This window comes from Apus apus, chromosome 8 (assembly GCF_020740795.1).
Source record: "Apus apus isolate bApuApu2 chromosome 8, bApuApu2.pri.cur, whole genome shotgun sequence".
NCBI classification, from domain to species: Eukaryota; Metazoa; Chordata; class Aves; order Apodiformes; family Apodidae; genus Apus; species Apus apus.
Genome location: NC_067289.1, coordinates 11,056,181 through 11,081,226, shown reverse-complemented (window position 1 = coordinate 11,081,226; position 25,046 = coordinate 11,056,181). Strand labels below are relative to the sequence as shown.

General features: G+C 37.0%; 1 protein-coding gene across 1 annotated transcript; it reads right to left on the bottom strand.

Moving 5' to 3' along the window:
* Positions 1-2,192: 2,192 nt before the first annotated feature.
* Positions 2,193-24,480, bottom strand: GRK7 (G protein-coupled receptor kinase 7). Its single transcript, XM_051625842.1, has 4 exons — positions 21,682-24,480; positions 20,485-20,922; positions 7,263-7,534; positions 2,193-3,216 (listed from the first exon to the last, which is right to left on the bottom strand). Exons 1-4 carry the CDS (start codon positions 22,282-22,284, stop codon positions 2,874-2,876), a joined length of 1,656 nt encoding a protein of 551 aa, XP_051481802.1. The 5' UTR covers positions 22,285-24,480; the 3' UTR covers positions 2,193-2,873.
* Positions 24,481-25,046: the final 566 nt, after the last annotated feature.

Sequence of the window (25,046 nt, the reverse complement as noted above, 5' to 3'; positions counted from 1 at the left end):
CTCCCACAACTTCATCCCTCATTTTCTACCATAAACATCCGGTTACTTGGTCAATACTTTTGACTTGGGCCCTGATCTTGCATATTTGCATACACATTTAAGTTTACTCATGAGTAGCAACATTAGCTGCAATAAGACAATTCAGCAAACATGTAAATCTTTTAGAATTGCTGGCTTTGTTTTGTTAAGGTGAAGCAGGATCTTAAAATAACTTTGTTCCTGAAAGTTTACATTGGCAGGAAGAAGAAAAGAGCCGAGCATTTCACAGATTCTTTGAAAGAAATTGAAATTATTTTTTTTAACGATGCACTGAAAATGCTAATAGAAATAATATTTGCTCTGCTCTGTCTCCTCATAGTGTGAACACAAGTTGTGCACATTCTGAAATAGAGTTTTAGAAAATTAAAACGAATAATTTCAAAATAACACATTTTTTTCTTTCATACAACATTCCAAACTGTGCATTACCAGAGGACTGATGTGCTTCTTTGAATGATTCATGGAACACTTAACATCACAAGTATCCCACTGATATACATTCTGCTAGGATTTATTGACCATATAACATTTCTAAGACTAAATAACCTAATGTTATGTTCCAAGTTCACAGATCTCAGTATTTCAACACATTTTGAAAAAAACAGACAAGTATCCCCTGTGATCCCAGGTGATGCAAAATTCTAACAGGACATTAAATTCTGGTTCTGTCCATACATAACCTCTTTCCATATGGGAATATGTACATAGTCATGCACTAGAAAATCTTCACCATTTCAGAGCATTGCTTTATGGCTCTGGAGGATGGGAAACGGCATTTCTATGGATTCCAGGTGTCCCGATTCTCTCCAAGCTGTATTAAGGTGGGGGTGGAGGTTGTGGAGTTTTGTGTTTGGTTTTTTTGAGGGGGTTAATTTGCTTTGGTTTTATGGGGGGTTTTTTGGGTTGTTTGTTTGTATTGAATGTATAAAGTTTCCTATCTGGATTTCTTACACATATGAGCCTAATACCACACTTTGAGAGTTTTCTACAGATAGGAAAAACGAAGAAATAAAATCACTGGATGTCGGTGGTGGAAGCACCCTCCTAAATCCATGACAGAACCACACTACTCTCTCCTCTCAAACTCCTCTGCTTTTCACAGCCTTTCAGGATCATCCTTCTCAATTAAAAGCCTTAGTCAGAATTCAGCTTATACCGTTTTTACTGTTTGCCTTAAGAGGCAAACAAATTATATGCTCATAATTCATGAACAAAATTACTCACTAATCCTAAGTAATACTGATTTTCATTATTTTCACTTGAAAATGAAGTACATAAAGCACTGGAAAAGTAAATTTGAAAGAAAAAAAGGGAAGAATTATTTTTCTACTTGGAACAACACAATGTATTACCAATGTATTATGTAGCTGTAACTAAATAACTTAAAGTATTTAAAATAAAAGAGATTTTGAATGCTACAATGTTTGGGAGGAACTATTAGATTTTAAATTAACACTAAAGCTGTGTGCTGCACATGATAGACCTGACTGTAGAAGACATAGTATCTATTGGTTTTCTTCTTTTAGACAGATGTGAGTTCAATCCCAGTACCTATATAAAAGAACTCTTTTAGCTCAGTAGGAGGTTTGCTCTATGAAGAATAGGTAAAAGGATGTTAACAGCCTCCAGGACTGCAAGGAATGGAGCAGTTTCAACTTCTACTTTAGTCAATTAGAATTATGACTAGATAGTAAAAAGTTACTTCAAACAACTACCACCTATTTTCTTACCAGAGAAAATCAGTAGGATGAATTCTCATGAGTAAAACACTTCAACAGTAGCAAGGACTCGCAGAAATGTTTCCAATTAATTAAATTTAGGTTGTCATAACATTGAAAAATAAAACATATCCAAATTAGCATGAGAATCAATGAGCATTTGAAGATGGTGTTAACTTGCGCACACAACCTTTCTAGCACTTAACAGCAGAAGGTATTTTTGCAACTACTGAATTAAAATTTACACTGCACTGAAATAAATTTCTTGTAAAAAGTCAGTTACAAATTGCTTTGTAATTTGTAGCTTAATTTATCGCTGAAACACAAAAATTCTCAGAAAACCTGATTAAAAGTTTAAAATTCATTTCCAAAAAGAAATTACAAATACATTTTCTTTGTATATGGTATTGTCACTTAAAAGAATACACATAATAATTATAATAAATAAATGCTTTATTCAACTTTGGTGCAATCTTATCTTCATTCTGTTAAAATCAACTTTGCAGATTCTGATCCTGTCAGTCCTATTTCCTAGTGATATGTAGAGCTTTCTGTTACATTTTACAATTTGAACATATTACAATGACATAATTCAAAAACTAACAAATTAAGAAAACAACAGACAGACTGGCTAACCAATTAGATTCCAAGTTTGACACGGTATGTGAGCTTCACTGTCTAACTCAGAATATTACTTAAAAATTAAAAAAATATTTCCTGAAAACTGTTGATCAAAGAGGAAATGTTAGTAGAAATAACAAGAAAATAGAAGGAAAACCAACACATGACTGTATTCAAAATGGTAGTCGGTCATTTTCAAAAGGTGCTGCCTCTTCACTCTATTGCTGATTTTTGTATCTGAGAATTTCTATTATTCTAAGTTTCTTAGAGAAATATGACTCTTCAACCTGATAACGCTCCAATAAAACAGAAACATTAACTTTTTCATTAGAGCAAAAGGAAGTAATATAGTCTATACAGCTGGTGGTTCTACATAGCCTGTCAATGTCATATTACATTGATTGGTTCTTCTTAAACAGATGCAGTTTCTGAAACAGTGTCAGAATATGGAATGTTCTGAGATGGTTCCTACTCTTTGTGTTAATGATGTGCTGTTTACAACAATAAACAAACTCCTGACTTAGCTTCATCTCCATTTGCATATTTCCCAGATTCTACTCTGTTAGGATCATTCAGTTCTTCAAACAGTCCTGTTTCAATAATTTCTTCCTGCCAGGGTATAGGGACAGCACCTGTTGCAAACCTTTGGAAGAACTTCTTATCTTTGTCATCAAACTCAATTCCTCGTACTTCAGAGAAGTCAGCAATATCTCCAATATCTTTGGCATAGACAACTGATGGATCTGGCACAAATGGAGGGTCAACAAGGTTTGCCTCTAGCCTGTGGAAATTTATGGTTTTGAAGAAACTATGTTTTCTTGGGTCATCATCTTGATTTCTGCAATAAAGTAAAAGTTTGTTACAAAAGAAAGTTTGTACAAAGATGTGCTTTTGTGTTGTATACATGCAAGTATTTTGAAGTAAGAAGAGAGATACATATCTGTATATATATATAATTCAATGTAATTCCTTTTTCATAACCAAATAATGCTGCATTGCACAATACAGAGCTAAGAAGCAGAAAATATCCTGATCCCATTATTCATTACTTTACCTCTCAGGGTAAATTAGTCTGGGCAAGATGCCATGCTAGAGTCACAGTGCTGCTTCTGGCAGCGCATTGAGATTCCCATATCTGAAGAATCACTTTAACTAGGACTGAAGATATAACAGGGTGGTGAGGTGGAGTATTCAATTTACTGTCTAACAAAGAAAGTCCAATGGTTGGCACTTCTTAACTAGGGTAAGAATATCTATTAAACTTTAGATTGGGGTACACTGGGTTAACACATCTAGAGACTGACTCTAAGGAACAACACTCTGATCAGGAAACTCGTGACAAACGGCATTGCTGGCTTTATCTTAATTCAAAACAGCTATATGTTTACATCATAAAACTCAGCTATGTCACTCTAAGAAACACTCCAAGTTTTAGTGAGCCTGTTCATTCAAATGAACTACTCTTATAAATGAACAAAGATTATAAGGAAGAGATTCACTAGTTATGACATTAGCAAAAGTACATGTGCCACTGTCAAAACCACAATTGTTTACTCGTATTGTTAAAGCCGAATAGTAAAATCCAGGAAGGACTAAAATAATTGTAAACACATCTTACGAAAAACAACTGCAGACCTCAGGGAAAACATGTGTTGTAAAAGAAACAGTAAATTTAATTCTAGACCCATAGAGAGATTATTATTATCAGATATTCTGACGATAAGAATAATTTGAGCCTCAAAGGTGTGCTCATTAAAGCCTGACCAAGGACCACAGCCTTTGACTGTGCCTCTAGTGCCAAGGCATGCAAAGTGTGAGTTCTGAATTGTAGTGAAAGGAGAAACAGAGAGGACCACTCTATTTGCTACAACTATGCACTCTTTTTTTGAAATGTATTTATTGATGTACCGGTCTTGAAAATCATAACATAAAAAAACAGATTTGTCTTGGTTTTGACCTCAGAAAATGGTGGCTGCTAATAGGCTGCTTTTGTCTTTTCCCACTTCCTTGCAAAAACATCTACTTAGCTAAGTGTAAGGCCTCGTATTTCTAGACAAAATTCTATGAACAAAACATTACGTAAACCTTTGGAAAGTCCTTTATCTTTGCAAGTGTGGAGAACTGCCATAAAAAAGTAGCAGATTCGTGTGACTACAAAAAATCGTCCTTTTATAAAACTGTGTACCACATGTGCAGAACAGCTCCTCCAGCTGGCCACTACTGCCAGTTCCTCATAGGCTGTCCTGCCATGCTTCTAGCCTGCCCTGGTGCTAACCACGCACAGCTGAGATGAAACTAGCAGCTGCCCTTTTCAGCTCCCTTGTTAGCTCTTGTCAGAAAATTGTCATTTTGTGCCTCTGCTGCCTGGTTCTTCTGAGCACGTCCCCACCAGCCACTAACCAGTGCACACCACCGTGCCCAAGATGCTAAATCACAGCCTGAAGAAAAACAGATGCTGCCATCTGGCCATCCTGGACAATGAAAAAATGACATTTTCAGCCCAAAAAGATCCATATGAACACAATTATGAATGTATAGATTAAACCAACAGGGATCATCACCTCTGCATATACATAGTCTTGCAAAATCATCTCCTATCTTAACTAGCTAGTGATAACCAAGTACTTGAGCAGCCCTGGAGCCTGATGTGATTTATTTACACTCACTGTTAGCTTGAAGTGCATCAGAGTTGCTGTTCAAATTAATTAGCATCCTGGGACACCAGTGGGCAACTAGGGCTGACAATCCTACTGAGCGGATGCACTCACACAAAAATTGCACTTTATTTTGCTTTTCCTTTCTGTAACATAAACCAATATGCACTAAAAGCTAGTGAAGGCTACAGAATGGATTGCTGCAGTGTTTCCCCGCCTGATGTATTTTGTGACACCACCAAAACCATAAAAGGTTTAAAATCATAAAGTTACAGGTACGCCATCTACTGGAACCAGATTGAGGCACCTTCCAACTAGCTGGAGATGAACTCTTCCCGTGTGAAATGCACAGTTATGTAACTTAAAGAGAAAGAGCAAATGAACTTATCTCAACTCCATCAGTTTTTTATTCCCCACTAAAACAAACAAACCAACCACTTCATAGATTTAGGATTAAAGGTGTCAATCCCAAAAAGCTTCAGTGGATAAAAAGGGTTACACCATTCCTGAACTAGCCATTGACACTGAGTCTTCAAAAAAAGAATGGAGTATTTTAAATGGTCAGGTGTACAAAGTAAAGCTGTCCTTGAGCAGCTTTAACTTATGCAACAGGCACTTATGTAGATAACCCAAGGTCTTGTTGTCCTTAGTGGAATTACCGTGCTAATCTTTACATAAGGATGAGCTGTCCTGAATAGTATCACCCTGTTTAAAAGGTACATGCAGGTTTTTATTCTGCATCACACCCAGGCATGGTGTACATCCTTCTCTAAATATGGCACATAAGACTAAGTATATCTTAAATAGCAGGATATTAAACACAACCTGTGCAATTACCTTTCTGTGTACATTTCTCCCATTGCTGAGAAATAACAGCAAGCAGAGTGGTTGCAAATTATTCCCTTGGGAACAGGAATGTGGTTACAGTAAGTGAATAGTCTGTTGCTGGTTTTGCTTCAGACTTGCAGAATGAACTCAATGTCTAAATTTCCCTTGCTCTGAAATTTTGTTTACTTCACAAAATGCTGTAAGACTAAATGTCTGCAAAGCCTGTTGATTTGTAAGGTAGAATGCTCTAGATGTTTCTGTATTAAATTTATTTTTTAAATAACCTTTTAAAAACATATTAATAATAGTATTTTGTATCAAGCATACTCTATGTGCTGTTGAAAATACTTTTTTTTTCTGCAGCCTTGCAGAGTTGTTGGGAAAACTCATCAGGCACAATGAGTACTTTTCTTCATTTAACACCGGAATAAGAATGTCTATTAATTATATACTAACTTTCATCAAAGTTAACTCTTTTAGACAAATGTGTCACTAACATTTTGCAAACTTATTTCACATGGTAATGAACTATAAATTTAGACTATCTAAGCATTTTCATTGAGTCCCTGTGTCTATTCCATCTTTAGACTGGAAAAGCACCTGATACATATATTTGTACTCATAGGTGATTCAAATGATGGTATATTTAAAGACAGGTACTATCAGTTTCCTATCAATTTCTTACACAGTCATTTTATATTATATATTTTGTCTACATTGCAAATGTCCATCCCTATCTGAGAGATCAGATATATTACAAATTAAATACTATAACGCTTAGCTTTCCAATTTTCTTCTTATTTAACAGTTACTTGGAATTGCTAAGTCAGAGACACATCCATCAGCCACCTCTAAAGTCCTGTTTTGTAAGAATTTGTGCTCAATAACATTCTCCTTCCTTTTCTCCCTGGTATGAGTCAGGAAGACCAGAACATCTACAACAGTGTTTACAAGCACTTGAGTAAATCACAGGGGTTAAGGTCTCTTCAGTAGAAGCAAATGATGCAGCCTTGCAAGTCAGATATATCTGCAAGGAAGAGAATCCACATTGCAGATCTGGATTTTTGCCCACATCATACCAGTAAGTGATACAGCCTAAGATTCTGCATTCAGTCTGCAGTAGCATAGATGCTGGTATCTACTTTACTATCTTTTACCTTTAGGAAAGAAAATGCAAGAGAAACTGTTTCCTTCTCTTAGAACTACACAGTCTATTGCAACAAAATTCCTTACTTCCCTAATGTCTTCAAAACCTTCCAGCTCTCTTTCTCTAGAAGTGAAAAGGAAAATTCAGTACTCTGCAAGAAGTCAAGATCTGACCTAATTTTGTGTAATTTGTAAAATAATAGTATTGTTTGTAAATTTAATTTGGCTTTTACTGAGTTTGAGAAGTAAGGCATACCTGCTTCCTAAACGATTCTCTTTTTTCTTGGCCAAAAATAGTCGGCAAATGTCTTTTGCTTCCTCTGAAAAGTTGGCATGTTCAAATTTCACCTCATCTTCCAGAGTTCTTCTTCTAACCTCATCTTTATTGACCTTTTCTTTGAAATCCTTAAATGGTGTTCGCCCAGCAATCATCTCATAAATACTACACCCCATAGCAAACCAGTCCACAGGATAGCTGTAATCTTCTTCCTTCAGGATCTCCGGAGCCATATAACCGTTTGTCCCAGCCTATTGCAAACACACAGACAAATTTACTATAAAATGTCAATAAAGAAATGCATACAATTAAACAGACTAGTTTATAATTCTTCAAAATTAGTAAAACAATGTATTAATTATGTATCTAGAAACTCTGTAAAATTGATATATTTCTTTATCTAGAAATTCTGAAGCATAACTCTGTTTTAGCACATGGACTATTTCTGTCTTTTAACATCTTAACGTATGGAGAAAACTATGAAATATGCTCTTCAAAGGGAAAATGCCCGTGCAGTTTCTCTCTAAATGTGGTTTCTTTTTAAATTAATGTTTAGCTTGCTTTCTTCTTCCATATTATTTTTTTTCCTGTTGAAGATAATGCTGTTAGCTTTGTCCTGTAAACACAACTAGCAATCTGTTTGAAATGATAAAAAAAAAAAAGACAAATATGACACAGAATCATCCACTCCCTCCCTGTTCAGTGGTTGTAACTGGTCCAACACAGGAGTCTGCTGCTAATGAGAAAACTCTGATCAAGCTGGTGGCCAAGTTGCATGAGCAAGTTCTCACTTGCAGTCTCTCTTAGTTTCTGGAATGAAGTGCTAATAACATCAATGGCCAATAAAAACTTTTAAAACCATTGTAAGAAACTAAACCTATGAAAATTATAATTAGTAAATTACATGTATTCAAGTGAATGAATATTTCTTATCTGAAAAAAGCTCTCTGAATAGACTACTACTATATACAGCACTAATGGACAGTTCTCCAAGTGAAGGGGGCTCTGAGAAGGGAATCTGCCAGCTTAATTCCCAGACCAGGCCTGGCATGTTCCCTTGGGGGACAGACTGCACAGCATCCAAAATAGCTTCTGCTGCCTCTCTTTCTCTCTCTCGGAACCAATTCACCTCGGAGGGAACTGAAGTCAACGTCTCTGTACATTCTGCTGCACTGTTACATGAGTGAGGATGTGGGCTTTCAATCAGAAGAGCATCCCCATAACTGACAGCCTCACATTGCCTGCCACATCTGATGCTAGATCTTATATATTTACCAGATTCAAATAACAGTGATACATCAGAAATTGCTTGAACCTCTTTTATATGTTTTTGAAATATTTGGACTAATGAACTAGTAGCATTAGCGTTTCCAATTAATTACCAATGGAAAATTATGTTTGTGCAAAATCCCACTTAAAGGTTACCCAAGATGGTAACCATTACTGCTACCAGAACACAAACAGTGACAGAGATTCACTCCAAAGCAAAACAGAGTCAGAAAAGTGTAACTAAAACTAGACGTCATTTGCACAAATTGTATTTGTAAAAGGCAAAGCTCAAGAGATTTAAATATTTTATTGAGATTAGGTAACTCCTCTAATTTTTGAAACTTTGGGCACAATATTTCTGAGTCAGGTCTCCCTAAAAACTTCACTACACATTGTGGCATATAGTGTACTGCAAACGACACGTGCAAGAGGGAACATCTTAGCATTAATTAAAATATAAGCCTAATGGACAGAAAATTAAGTTCAGTTTGCTTTCTTTCTTCGGTTTTTGGTTTGTTTTTTTTTTTTTTACTTTTAGGGAGGATAATCCTCCATTTGGTTGAAAACCAGAAATGAGATAAGAACAAAAATACCAGCCAGACTGAAAGCAAAAGAAAAGGCTAAAAACCAACAGTTGCCTCTCTCTCACTAATATCACAAAGTACTGAGTAGCTGTATTAGGCATTGCAGCAGCTGATAAAATTCCATGGGAAATCTGTACTGTTTGCATTGCATTTCTCTAAATATAAGTTAATATTGAGAGATATCCCAATGATTTTAAATTTTTATATACGAATACTGCTCCACTTATGAAAGGCAGACAATTGCTCAAATACAGACCACAGAATCCAGATCCATCTGGCCTCAGAAGATCATGAAGCCTGGAAGGCAAGGAAGGAGTTGAAAGCAATAGAAAAAGTTTGGTACAAATGCACAGCCACGGAGTTCACTGCAGGTTAGCGAACACAGACACTAAATAGGCTCCTGGAATATTTTTTATCTTTCTTTTTTTTTTTTGTCTTCTGGGAAGCAATAAACATTCTTACTTTTACTGAGATGAAACTGGGGCACTAATGCCTTGAAGAACGGATGAGTCATCATCACCAAAACGTACCCTGACAGCACAGTATGGTCTTTCTTATAAGACATTGCTGCAACTTACATCATTCTGCAGGAACAGTCTGACATGGAAAAGTCAGAATTCTGCAATTATAAATGTGTTTCAAGGCAGCTCCTGTCAGACTCTCCTTTCACTTCTTTCTTCCATAGTTGCATTTTCAAAAGAAATGGTTGCCAAGTAACTTTAGTCTCTTCCATGTGCATGTTCCACATAACCTTCAGTAAGTCACCCCATACAGAAGAATGTGCTGTGATACGGTACTTGTGTTTCTCAAGAAGAGAGAAAGCAAGAGCTGATCCAGCTCAATGTGAGACAAGTCTAGAACTGTCTGTTGTTCCTCTGACATGACAAAGCATTTTTAGAATTTTATGAAAGTTGTTTTTCTCAGGAAATTTCATCAAAATTTTAACCTAATCTTAAAACAAAACTCTCCCAGACCTGAAGCTTTCTTACGATTCATAATGAAGGAAGAAGAAGCAGGAATCTAAACATCCTAACCCCTGAGATTCAAACCCCATCTAAGCTTTTCCATTTTATAGCAGAAACAAACACATTTCACAAGTAGTCAGCAGTGATGTTTAAGGGGCAAGAAACACATAAACAAGCAGGGGAAAGAAATATATAAATCTGCAATCTTTATCAAAACAAGAATCTGAAGAAAGGAGCTTAAATTTTCCACATATTTCTACATATGTAGAGCTTTGGCAAAAGCATTTGGGAAGAAATTACCTTTCTTCTTTCAGCCATAAGCATTTTCTGTATTAGAGAACACAAAAAAAGAGAAATATTCAACCCCTGGCACTGGAAGAACACGTGTTTTTCAAATGAAGATTTAATTCTATCTTTGGGGAGCAGATAGCATTAGAGGGAAGCTAAAAGCTAACATCCCTGCAATAATCATTACAGAGAACAAGATGTCAAAAATCAGATCATCTTACAAGGAAAAGAGATCTTGTGGCAACATGAAAGGCAGCCTCAATGACTCAGGAGAGATTTATTTAAGTAGGTAAAATAGAAGCTTAGTGAAGGGAGTTTTTAAACTGTACAACTCTCACTAGCAGTAGTGGGACTTGAGCAAAAAAAAAAAAAAGTGTACTAAGAGGAAAATGTATCCACTGATTCCCAAAGCAAAAGTGAATCAGAGTAATGAGTTAAGTTACTTTCAGCAGGCCAAGGAGGAAAAATACATACTGTATAGGACAGAAAGCAAAGGACTTTAAAGACATCACACACAAAAAAAAAAGCATTAATTTTTAGAAGGGGTGGTATTGAATACCATGGGCTGTTACTGAATATTTAATTCAATTAGAATTATCTGACTGTACCTCAGAATTGGTACCTCTAAATATGGATTACTGATATATCTATAGCTCAAAAAATCACTAGGTTTAAATGATTTTGTAGTTGTTCTCACTCAAAAAAATGTATAAGTAAATTCAGAAGATATGTATTCACTGAAAAACACGTTTTCTTACAAATTCGTCTTTTATGTGGATAAATTTTACTCTTTTAATGGAAACAGGAAAAAAAAACCCACCAAAAAAAACCCCACCACACTCAAAAAGTTGAATTCCATTGTTGTCTACTCTACACTACTAGGATGTGCATGGGGTTTTGTCTGAGACGAAGATCAAGCACGTTATTGTCTTCTTTCCTCCAGGATTCCTGATAAGACCAGGAACCATGTGAACCTAAGTGTTGACTGCTCAAGTGATCTTACAGAGAAACACATAAACACAGGGAGTTACCCCTTCACTTTCACCCCTGAAAGTTTCTAATGGGACACAACAACAAAAATACAAATAATAGCACAATGGAGCCAAGAAATATTACCCCAACTTTCTTACAGAAAGCAGAAATCATATGCCATTGCAGAGGCACACAAATTTTTCAAGTGTAGTTTAGTGCAACACTAGCTATTTTTTGCTTGTTCTTCAGCTACTACTGTCTTTTGTGATGACAAGCAGGATGCCTTACACTTGCATATGCTGTTTGAAATACAAAAATATATTAAATTTTAATTGACTTGCTTTTGAAAAGGGGTAAAAAGATCTGCTTCTCCCTTTATTTCTCTATCCCTAGAACAACCCAAAATACAATTTATTAATAATCCCATAAAAGGTAATGACCTAATGTTGTCTTTGGATACATTAGTGAAGAAGTTCTGTTAAGTGGAATTGTTGCTTTGAGTGTGGTTTGACAGGGCATAGCAGAAATGACTCATCTGAAAGTATACAAATGTTTCATTTGCAAAATGTGATCCTGCATGAATTTTTAAAAGGTCACATAATTATCATATTTTAATAATAAAAGATGTGATCCTGAGAAGCACTAATGCACTCGAGTTTCCAGTACAGTCAATAAGTACTTGGCACACCACAACTCTGAGCAGAGCAACCCCACAGTTTAAGTGTGCTCGTACATCCTGTTCAGATTGCTGCCCCGAGAATGGGAAGTCCTTTGAACCCTACCATTATCCTAGCTTCTAGCAGATACCAGGGAGAAAGAGACAGAACTCTGGAGTTTTCATCAGCACAGAAACAGGCAAATGAGGAGAGATGGGATTTAGATCTCTCTACCTTTCCCACAGATCTTCGCAAAATAAACTCAATTGATATCTCAAACCAAACAGTAAAGCAAATCAGAATGTCTATCTTTTGTTTGCCATGGCACAAGAACTGTTGAGCAGAGGGAAAAAAACAAGCTGAGTTTAGCTCCATCAGCTGTTTCCTGGGGCTCAGTTCTTCCTTCCTCCAAGGGGTGCCACTGCCTGCTTTGTTCTCTTGTCCAGCTGTTCCTCTGCTCCTTCAGCAATGGCCTTAACAGACCCTGCAGGAATGCAGGAACAGCCCACTGAAACTCCTCTCTGCGCACAAGCTAAAAGGCCCTAGATGTAGAGGAGAGCAACCGATCTGCCTCTATCACTCATTTTACAATGTTCATTCTTCTCCCCAGAGCCACTACGAGGAGGAACAGAGCGTAATTTAAATGAGGCAGACAGAACTGTAGTTCCTCCACACTTTCTCACCACATGTTCATAGAATAACAAGAAGCCAGCTGACCAAATGAATAGGCAACTATCTGTTAAAAGAAGGTAAAATCCAATCCAATTAGGACAAAAGGCATCCTTGAAAGTCTCAAAGAACAAAGTCTGGCATATTGTTAATGCTTAGCACGGGGAAGGGCCTTACAATGGGACAGCCTAACATCAAGTGATGGGCAACTGATGCAGAACAGCACAAGGAGGACTCTTTAGAGTACCAGGAAAATATGATAAATAGGCAGCAGGAGCTTAGGAACAACTGAATCCCACATGCTACACAAAATTTAAGACAGAAGTCTTTTTCATTTTCACATAGGGACATACTTTGAACAGGGAAAACTGTGCCTCAAAAAGCCCCACCAGATAAAAGCACAAAAGGAACAAACCAAATTTCTGCTATGTTAGAAAAAAAGGAAACTGAATTGCCTCTGGATTCAAAGTCACTACCTGGAGTAGTAAAAAAGTTCACAATTCATTTTTACTCTTTTAAACTTGGACATCACCAGTCACTGAAATCAATCAAGCTGCACAAATGGAAGGGAAAGCCACTTCTGAAAGTGCAAGCTGCCTCTCTGCTCACACTTGGGAAGAGAAATACACACAGTTACAGCATGTTTACCAGTTTAGATTCATGCTATATGAAAATCAAAGGGATAAATGGCCTGAGAAAACAGAGGCCAGTAACTGAGCACCAATTTTAGCTTCGGACTCTACAGTAACTCCCTGCTTTCTTCCTGTGTGATCACACAAATCACTATCTTTGTCCAGATCCCCACTGGAGACACAATCTGCTAACATGCCCATCTCAGTGAAGTGTCATCAGAAGAAATGTGCATTCATAGACAGTGAAGCAATCAGACATTGTAGGAACAGAGCATATAGGACAAGCAGAACTGGTACAGGCTCATAACTACACAACTAGAATTCAAGAATTACCAGGTTCTCTCATCTTCCTGTAACGTGATTAACCCTTTAATTTCTCCTATTTCCCAACTATAGTGTGCGAATAATAACCACTTCACTTTAGAGTTGTTTATGGCTTTATTATTTAATGACCAGAGATCATTCCATAAACAATATTAATAAGGGAGAAAATTATCCATCTACATAGCTCAGTATGTATTTCATGGAGCACTTTATAACAAATACAAATACAATATCCCCGCACAACGTTAGGTGACTTTCTGAAAAAAGGGAACATCCAAAAGAAATTCTGAGTCCAGTGGCAGTGCAACTGAGGGAACGGGACTACAAGCTGCCCTGAGGAGGGTACGGGCCCTCCAAGGTAGGTACAGTCCCTGTAGTCTAAGCAGTACAAATGAGAACGAGGCCTGGATGGTTACTGTCTACCACTGAAATCCATGGGATTTCACCCACCTTATCTTTCAGGATTATGACTGACGTTGGAGGTACAATTCTTTTACACATAAAGCCAGGAAGATGGGTACTGGCTGCACCAGACCAAAGGCCCACATGATCAGTTTACTGGCTGTGAATTGGCCAAAAAATTGATGCATCAGGGAGACTAATTCTTCTCTAATACCTTCCTAGACTCCAACTGTTTGCAGTTCAAGGGCTTCTGGAGACAGAAATGGCTTCTCTCAACAAAGCTGACTTCTATCAATTGTCCACTCTCCTCTGAAACCTAGATAAATTCTTAGACTGTACAAGATCTTTCGCAAAAGAGTCCTGTAGCTTAACTACACGTTGTGTTAAGAACCACCTCCACATTTTCTGAACCTGCTACCTTTCACTAACAGATTTTAAAGTTGAATAACAAGCAAAACCAAGCCCACAGTTTTAATTTGCTTAAGTCTGTAATGCCAGGATTTTAATTTGTCTTAATTCAAAAGTCATTATATGATTGTTAACTGATACTCATCAGTAAGTGGGATGTCACAAGTGGTCCAATATGAACAGAAGTACTGCATTCCTCACCATCCTCTAGCTTACAGTTCCTGCAACACAGCTTCTGATCAAAGCTGTCAAATCAACAGTTCAAAAAATTCAATTGTCAGCCAAATGTTACATTTCTTACCCAATAAAACAAAAACATATTTGGCAACATTGAACACAAGAAGTGGCCCACTATGTGATTTACCAAAGAGATAATTCCAGAATATGTATTATTTTTTCTAATAAGGTACAAGAGACAAAAGGCCTAAACAGTAGTATTTAGCACTCATACAGCATTTTTCATGTTCAAAGAGCTTAATTAAGCTTTCTACCAGCTCTACGAACTTGATAAGAAATGTTAGCTCTTGTTTTTTATAGAACATGCTACAGTATTCATTAACCATCAGATTGAACTGAATTAAGAACGAGGTTAAGTTATGCAGAGAGACCTTAAAGGTCTCCAAGGCAGAAAAATGTGTGTCATGGGTGGCATGCCCTGTGTAGGAAAATAATTTCATGGGACACATCATGTTCTCATAGTTTTAGATTACTACAGTATCCTTTCTGCCATCTACAAAACTGCAGGAGGCAGAATTATCCTGCAAAATCACTTTTGTTCCCTTCATGCTTATGATCATGGCATTCATACTGGATGAGAATGCATTCTGCAAAGTGTATGTTCCAGAGATTCAAAAAATCTGAAATGCCTGTCATGATGATGCTCTTCATAGCAATTGTGATTATCAAAATTTTTAAGACTCAAGTTCTGCTAGCAAAGCATAATAAATTTTATGTCGTAATTAAAAATGCATAAACAGAATTGTGGTTTTGATACTGTAAAATAGCAGCAAGCCGCTCCAATCCGAAGGAAATGCAGGGCTGTCATTTTTCAAATACAAAGGAAAAATACATCTTTACAGAATCTTATCTAATTAGAAAACCATGTGATAATGACCAAAGGTAATTAATTTAGCTATTTTTTATTTCACAAGTCTGAACCCTCCTCTTGCCTCTCAACTGCTCTGAAATTAAACTGTAAGTTTCAGGAACAGCTAAATGGATTTCCTTATGTTTTCCTAAGAAATAGAATCTTATAATAAACAAACATAGAGGAGGGCAAAAGGTCATTTTGAGTAAGATTTTAACCAAAACATGTTTTTCCTATAAAAATATTATGATGTCCTTCAAACATATAAAACATAGCACAGGAAAACTGTGAAGAAGCCTGAAACCTCTGAAGATACTAATGCACTTTTATAAATACTACAAAAATGTTTGTCTTGTTTTATTTTTCACAGTTATTATGTCAATATTTAAGCTCTCCAGCTCACATGCAACTGCAGAGAAGTGCTTAATCATTTACATGCAACAGTTGCTTTGCACAAAAGCCATATCCAGTAAGCACAGAAAGTTATCCCCAAAATAAACATCAAATAAGCACTGACTTGTGGAAAAAAATGAGGTAAGTCCTGTATATTTGAATATGTGGAGGATACAAAGGTACTAAACAGAAAAACATGCTCACTTTTCTCACAGCCATTTTTAGGAAATTAAGTAGCATTACTCTTTTGGATATGGGCAGGAACATCTGACTCACATAGAAGTGAATTTTGTGTTGTATGAGAAAAAGTGGCAGAGACTTCAAGAAAAAGGATGCCAGGTTAAACTGTTCAAGTGCAGAAACTTGCGATGGAAGTTTCATGTTTCAGTCACATGCAAAAATAAATAGTTCCAGAATCAATCTGGTAAGTACATAACAAGACAGAACATTTTGTCTATGCAAAAGCCATTTTTGCAGGCTCTCAGTTTCTCCTTGTTGCCTATTTCAATTATGTAAGACAAAGAGAGTATCATCATTTAAAAAGGCATAATCTTAAAATACAACCTCGTTAATGCACGGTGTGATCAACACATCCAAACAGATGCTACAGGCACATGTGTGCAACAAGTCATGCTATTTCCTGAAGTTCTGAAGAACTACATTATCACTGGCAAAGAGTTTATTTCTGTTTCCAGTAATGTCAGTAAGAACACTGCCCAAGTAAGTGTGCATACACACATTTCTAGGTAGACTGCACAAGTACATAGAGAAGATCCCATATAATCCATGTTTATTTCATGAAAAAAAATACACTGTGTGTAGCATTCAATTGCTTTCTACCTCTTTTATTTCCAAGACTGTTTTTGTTCAAACTTGTGTATTTTCACTTTTTTTTTGCAATTTCTCCATTCTAAAGCCAGTGAGCCCATCACATGTGTAAATCAGCACACCTTAGTGAAATGAAAGTTTCTAAACTCTGCAATTATTACTGAATCAGTTACTTACAACCGCCTATGTATGTTCAAAGAACATTCACATGGAAAGCCAGTGTTTTTCTACTTGCTGCTTTAGCAATTGAAAAGGGAAAAGACTACGGCTGAGTATCCAACTCTTTCTAGACTTTTTAAAGCATTGTTTCTGAAAGTAGGGTATTTTTATTTATAAGAGTTACAGCAACTGGCATAGAGCACACAGATATTTCTCAAAAGGAGTATATGCAATGACAATACTTAAAGGATACCATGGCTACTTCTTCAATTATATAAGTATTAAATCAGCAGCTGCACAATGCTTTTTACACAGCATAAACACGCATTACTTTCTAAGGTCACCACATTAAAGTCTCCCATCTAAAAATCAAAAACCTTTCCACCCACAAAGAAAATTACCTTTGGCTTATAAACAACACATAAGCATTGCAGTTTCATAGAAATCTTCACAAAAAACTTGGAAAATTTCTAAAACAGGTACTCATTAGCCAGCCTATCAATTGTGTCAATCACCTCAATGACCTAACAAGATTTACAAAAGGGATTTATTGATCCTCCAGCCAATGTCTGGGTGATAGACATTTATTTATATGTGAGAGGCTAGGAATTTTTTTGATACTTTGAATGCAGAACAAATTTATCTTTGATTGGCTTGTACAGTCATGAGAGGTGTACATAACTTTCAGAATGTATCAAAATACTGTATTATTTTTGCAATCTCTAATAAAATAAATATACAGATAAATCCATATACTAAATACTATTAAACCCTGTATAAGGAACAGTGAAAGTCATCACATGATGTTTCTACATCATAATATACAGCAAAAGAGAAAGAAAAAAAAAAAGGCAGAACAAAAAGACAACTTTTTTTAACTTATCAACTCACAGCAAGACTACAGCAAATGCAATTCTGAAAATTATTTTAACCTTACATTTAACAAGTAAACTGTCTTAATTATTCATAAAACATGTAAGATTGGGTAAGTAAAATTATCTTAACAGATGCAATACATGACCATTAACTGTACCAAACAGCTAAACCGTGGTTTCATTTGATACTAGGGATACTAGTTAACTCCTTTGAGGCAGCAGAATGACTTATGAATGCAAAGTTAAGCATTATTCTCATACTGAAATAGAACAGTATTTTAAGTCAGAACTGCTGGAGATATGAAGTTCCATGTACTACAACATCCATCAAAACAGAAGAATTTTTTCCAAACAAATAAATAAATTAAAATTAGATTATTTTATGTTATAGATGAGTAGAATTTTTCCTATAAGCAGTGACTGATAACTGTAAGCCTCAAATGTCACTTCAGACGATCATCTAAAATCTAGCAACAGCTTTATGCTGTTAGGCACTTTGCTGAGGTACAGTACAATCCAGTTTTTGCCTGGAGGAATGGATTTTCTGCTTTACCTTATAAAATTGCCCTTATAAAACTGTGTACACAAAAGGGTGCAACTGATTACATTTAACTTCATAAATCTGTCTTGGAGCCATGTATCTTTCCCAGTGAAAAAAATCAAAGCTATACAAATATCTTCTCTCAAGATTTTCATAAAGTGAGAACAATTTGGTAGTTATACTCAAAAAGCATGCAATGATACAAATTTTCTGCCTACTTTAAGTCATAATGTAACTGTGATTAGTAAACAAAAATTAATTAAACAGGAAGATTTTTACTTTATTACATGGGTACATGGTGAAAAAACGCTACAAATTTTGTAAAGGTGCTTTTAGGTCTTCCTGTGTATGACATTACTGTAAAGAACAGTAATATCTAGTTCATGTAATGTTTTTAATAGTAGCTTTCAAATTACTCAAATAGGGTCAGTTTATAGTAATTCCCAGTATTATTTTGTATTTCTATTCATTTAACTTCCTTATAGTTATGATACTGAAAAGAAAGTCTTATTTTTCTTTCTTCTATTCTAATTTCCTTTATGAATAAAATGGCCTTTAGCAGAAATTCCTTAAAACACACTACAATCATGTAGTATGATTCACTGCAGCTTGTGCTCTAATAAGACACATGTAACGCTGAATAGTGCTTCTAAAACCAGTGAACAACAGAAGAAAAATCATAGCAACTTGATGACTTTGTCACAGAAACATAGAACAACTGCCTTGCTCACTACTGCATTTAGCTTCTACCTTAATACCAACAGAAGTGGTTAGACATTTCTAAATACACTATTTTACTTTTTTTTTCTTCTGCCAAAGCCCACATATTTACAAGTAGCAAAAACTTGGACAAAATTATTCTTTCTGATCTCAATAACTGAATGCATCTGTAACTTGCAAAGCACAGTAAGGTTCACAGCTTCGGGTTCACTGAACAAAATGCCATTTCCACAAAAAAAACCATCATTCCCACTTCACATAAGTTCTACTTAAAAACCTGCCTTAGCTGTCACAGAAAATTTTTTTTCATATCTCAAATGCAATGTAGTCTTATTTTTAAATTATTTCCTATCTAAAAATACATCAGTTTCCATATTGACTTTCACCAAGAACTAAAAAAATAATGCAATTTTTTTTAAATTGCAAGGAAAATATATATTCTTCAAACTACAAATTACTGTATTAAATAACAATGTCAGAAGACGTGTGTACTTCAAGTGTGATGCAAGAAGTTACTAGCAGGTCATCTCACTTCTACTAAATTTCCACAGAGTAACTTGGAAGACTTGGAGAGTTTAACACAAGGCAGCAAGATCAATTAATAATGTTGCTTCTGTTTCCTCATATTCTTAATGTATTTCAGACACATTCACTCATTATTTATATTTTTAAGCTCCAGACACCTTGGGAGAAATAGGCTTTTTTCATAGTTAAGCTATGTGAATACATCTTTCATGTGCAAACCCCATGACATTATTACCAATCTGCATTAGTTTGGGACAGAAGGCAGAGCTGACGTGCTTCACTGCCTCATTCACACAGCAAATAAAAGCTGGTCATCCATCTCTTTTTGCTACACATGCACACAGTCACCTACATTTGCAACTACCATCAAGTCTGGTAACTTTGTCAGGAATTAATTTGTGGGGGTAGGAAGGTTGGCAATAGTTTATTGTGTGGCACTGTGAACACCTGCAATAAAATCAGCAGCATCACTGAAGAGTAATCTGGAAGAAAGAGTAATCTGGAAGAAACTATGCTTTTAGGAGCAAAAACTGAATACAGAAGGAGTTGCATCTCTGAATGCAGCTCTTCAACTAAACAATTAATTTGTTAAATCCCTGACTATGCACTACTGCTCAAGGCACAAGGCATTTGTGTTAGCCTCTCTAAAATGACTGGTTCAAGAGTTTATCTTAAGAGAAATAGCAGGTCAATTTGATTCTGTGTAAGATAAATTATTTTACTACATATAGCACCTAGAAAGTTAATTACCCAAATCTTCTTACCACCTGTCACTTAGAATGAAATGACCACATAAGGTCTTTAGCAAAGAACAAATCCTGGGGAATTAAGTCTTGGGCTCATAATGCATTAGAAATAGAACAGCTTCCTTCCCACTGCCCACGTTCAATGAATTTGTACTCACCCTCTGAGTGATGGTTTTTCCCTCTTTGACTTCCACTGCCAATCCAAGATCAGACAGTCTGCAGTTACCGTTATCATCCAGGAGGACGTTTTCTGGTTTCATGTCCCGATACAGAATCTTGATAGAATGGAGATGCAGAATCCCACAGGTGATCTGAGCTGAGTAAAAGATGACCCTGTTCACTTCCAAACCCCTTTCTCCCACATTGTAGATGTGATACTTCAGATCCCCTCCATTCATGAGGCTCATGACAAGACACAGATGGGTTTTGCTTTCATATGCATAAGCTAGGGTGACTATGAAAGGGCTGTTGACCTTCTCCAGGATCTCTTTCTCCAGTAGTGCCATCTTCTCCCCACCTTTCTTTTTCAACCTTTTCTTATCCAGTTTCTTGCAGGCATACATCTTGCCAGTATTTTTCACCTGGATAGCACATACCTAGAAAAGCAAGATGCACATGGAAAGGTAATGAAGGAATTTTGCACATTCCAACTGGAATATAAAGGATAGTAAGGGGCAGGAACTGGTGAATCACAAATGCCTATTAGTAGCTGCCAAAGCCAACTTCTGTGGCAGAGTATATTAGCAAGGAATACAAGGAAAAAACAAGCATGCAATGTGTCCTGCTCCAGACCTTATGCAAAGCTCTTGAGGACACCATTAGTAGACATCCATTAGCAAATAAAATGAAGAACAGTTACTTTCTGACAACACTCTCTGACTGTGAGAGTAAGCGGCATATATAACTTAGTATAGCTAGCCCTCCTCCATCTCAGAAAAAGTCAGCCTTACTCATACTGCACTTTGGGAACAGATCCTGATCTGTGCTATTCTCTAAACTGCACCTAGGAATTACCTGGGAGTATGTGAGCTAGCACAGACTAAAATGTGCCAAGGAGCAGACTGATAACTAACTACATGGACAGTCATGCAAGCTTCTGTAAAGAGGCCTGCTTTTTACCAGCATAGATACAGAATGTAAAAATTTTAGAGCAGCTCTTCACTAACAGGCATCTGGAGCTTGTATCACAGCACAGATAACAAACTCAGCCTAATTTCTGGGAAATGGACCATATGAAGAAGAAAGTTTTGCAAAACCTTAGACAATGTCTTAGTCCATTGCCAAGTTCATCTTTGCAAACCCATCTGCAGGTCTCGAAAGGAGAAGACCCACATACTTAAAAGTACAGCTCTTACCTCTCCAAAGCCACCTTTGCCCAGCACGCGGAATTCGTAGAAGTATTTCTCAGTTACTGGTTGCTTCTCAAAAACTTTCCATTGGAGGAATTTGTCATATAAAGGGCTGGTCTGGAAGTCCTGGAAGGGCTTGTCTTTAAGAAATTGTTTTGTTTCCTCCTTCACCAGCTGCACAATAGCCTCGTAGTCTTTCGCAGTAGCTGCCTGGCATTTGCTGGCCAAGTCAGAACTCATGAAAGCCAGATAGTTTTTGGAGCCTGTCTTAAGAAAATTGGTGAAGATATTCTCCATGGTACTGCTCTTGATGTTGTCCTCTGCCAACTCCCAGTTTGACAACTCGTCCAGGAAGTCCCTAGCTACCACATAGTCTGGCACTGTCTCTAAGAAGTCTCTGAAAAATCTCTTGCCAATGGGCTGCTGCTCACAGATGTTTTCATAATCAACAACAAGAGACTGTCTAACCTCTCCACATTGCTCAATCTTGGGCAGTGAGAGGCTCCTACGCCTCTTTTGCATCTCCTTGGCATCTGCATCTCCACTCTTCCTTGCCTGCAGATAGGCTGTGTTGGCAATCAGGTTGTCAAGTCCCCCCATGTCACACATTTTGGCAAGCTCTTGGGGTGGCAGAGCCTTGTTGAGACAAAATGAGTAACTGGCCCAAGTGCTGTGCTGTAGCTACCCTGCACTTCTCCCTGCTAGTGGTTTGGGGGAGTTTCTGAGGAACACTAGAAAGATTAACTGCTTTTGCATTAAATACCTCTCAAGGATTTTCACTAAGTACCTTTAGGTATATGCACCATTTGTGGAAAGTGACTGGTAAGAGGTTTCTCTCTTAAGTAGCTTGGAGTTTGCTATGTATAGCTGAGGGATGACATCCTAGGCAAACCTTCTCACTGGCAGCACCAAATGCATGACGTTCAGCTGGTTTACAGAATGGGCTCTGATAACCTTTAAAAGTATCAAAGATTTCCTCTCTATGCACTGTCCCTGGCTACTGAGAACATGCAAAGACACACACGCTTCAGAATCAGGGGCACTCTGGCCAAGTTAAGATGACAGTCTTGTACCTCCCTCGCTCGACACAGAGAACACCAGTGTACTAAAAATTACGTAAATTGGCATCTGCTTTTATAAAAAGCTTTTATCTGCCATGCCTGAAACATAAGTTGACACAGACAAATATGAGTCACTGAGCTTTAAATTATCACACGATTCAGTGCTTTCAGCATCCACACTTCCCAAACTCAAGTTATACTCAACATCAGGGACTCTGAGCTCAAGAGACACTTTGTGCACGCCCTGATGCCTCATGTGGCTCTACCTGAGCAGATTACACACTAAGACCTGCTGCTGGTCTAAAAATAATGATCCCTAAATATGAAACAACATACAGTTCTGACTTCAGCTCCAACACACAGAAAAAGGAAAAACACCTCAAGTGACCAGTCAAATCTAGTCAACACACTCCCATATGTTATGATGGCCTCAGTTTATTTTCCCTGCTGAGCTTCATGACAGTAAGTAGCAGGATAAGAATGCAACAAAAGGGTATGGTTGAGGTGGCATCAACAAAGGGACAAAGGTGATTATAATCAAGTCAAGGCAAATTCCACCTGACTTCATTCACTGGCTGCCTACCAGGAAGCCTATGTCCCGTTATTTTCCCAAAAGAATAAAAATAATGTGGCATTTACTAGGCTGAGCCCCCCTTCTGTTGTGGGGTCATGTGATTTGGCTGCTAAAACTTTAAATATAAGGAAGGTATTATGGGAAGAGGAAAGCAGTTCCATGACTCTCCCAGTATCAGTGGAGTCAAGCTGTACTCTTGAGGTCAAGGTCAAGTCATCTTTTCACTTTTGGAGCAAGTTGAAGAGCTGAATCACAAACACTAAACATCAGGAGTAACAACAGGTACCCCCTCAGACTCCCTACAGTAAGTGCTAAGCCCTTCTTGGCTGCTTTTTGCAGCGTAGTACTGCGTAGTACTTTGTTTTTACAAGCTTAATCCTGCCTGTATTGAATCCATTTGACACATAACTCATACTTGTACTCTACAAAATTACTGTGGAAGTGCATTAATCTAGGTGTGATGGAGAGGGCCATCCACTGCAAACTGCTGCGTGTGCACAAGAACGTGTTGTGGTGTAAAGCAGAGTATCTTGAAGTGTTGCTTGTACAGCAATCACTAATTCTGCCAGGTGAATGCACGGGGCAGGAGGAGATTATGTAAAGGGCTAAATAATGCAGTCAGCAGAGCAAGGGAAAGTGAAAAAAGTCAAAAGAAGAAAAGCAAAAGTCTGCTGATGGCTCTCCTGAAAACCATGCCCACTGCAACATACTGTAATATCCTGGGTACAGAAAGGCATGAAAGGAGGTAGTAAAAGCTTTAATTTCAGGTCCTAAAACTCAGCAGGGTCTTTTTACACTTAGCAAGAATGCTGCCTCATCTCAAACTTAGAGCAGCATTACAAATGGGTGGTAGTTGGGGACCTAAGGGTGAACTTGAGCTGAAAGCAGCTACTGATTTACTTAAGTCCAAGCAAATCAAGAAAACAGCTAATGTTTATGGTATCTGCATAAGAGAGACTCATTCACAGCTCTGAAAGCAATTCTGCTGTTACAAGCTTCCCTGATTTCTATGGAATACAAGCTTTCTCTAAAAGAACATAACTTCATAAAAAACAAAGTGAAACAATCTGATCTTCACACACATATTCACTACTTCAGTCACTTCTGAGAGGACTCTAGCTAGAATTATCTAGATCTGTCCCACGTTTATTAAACAGTGTAGAGAAGTAGATCAGCATTAATCTATTAGTCAGTAATGGCTATTTAAGTTTGTTACCTACTCATCAAACAGTCTGAGTGAGAAGCAAAACTGTTTTATTTTGCATGTATAAGAAGTGAACAAATTCAAGATTAAAATTGGGTATGTATAAACAACACCTGTGCTAATGGAATATCAGGGTATGATTTGGAACAGAAGGAAATGTCACTGGTGCAGAGCTTATAGAAAGACTATTCTAGATTAACCTCCAATTAATGGTCAACAAGATACTTATAATACACAAGTAGATACAGATAAATATCAGCTGCTTTGATTTCAACATTAACTTTCCTAATACCTCATTTGAGTCACACGTGTTTTTTTACAATTATAATTCTGATCTACTCTTGTCATGCATGTGATATGAACTGGAAGAAAGGTGAAAATTACTTTGGTACTTGCCATATTGACCTATAACCCACAGCAAAGTGAAGGATTAAGTCCTCTGATGGGACAAGATGGAATTAAAAGAGATTAGAAGATTGAGCTGGGGACCAAATTTTGTTAGAGAAGATAGGTGGTAGACAAGATAAAGTTT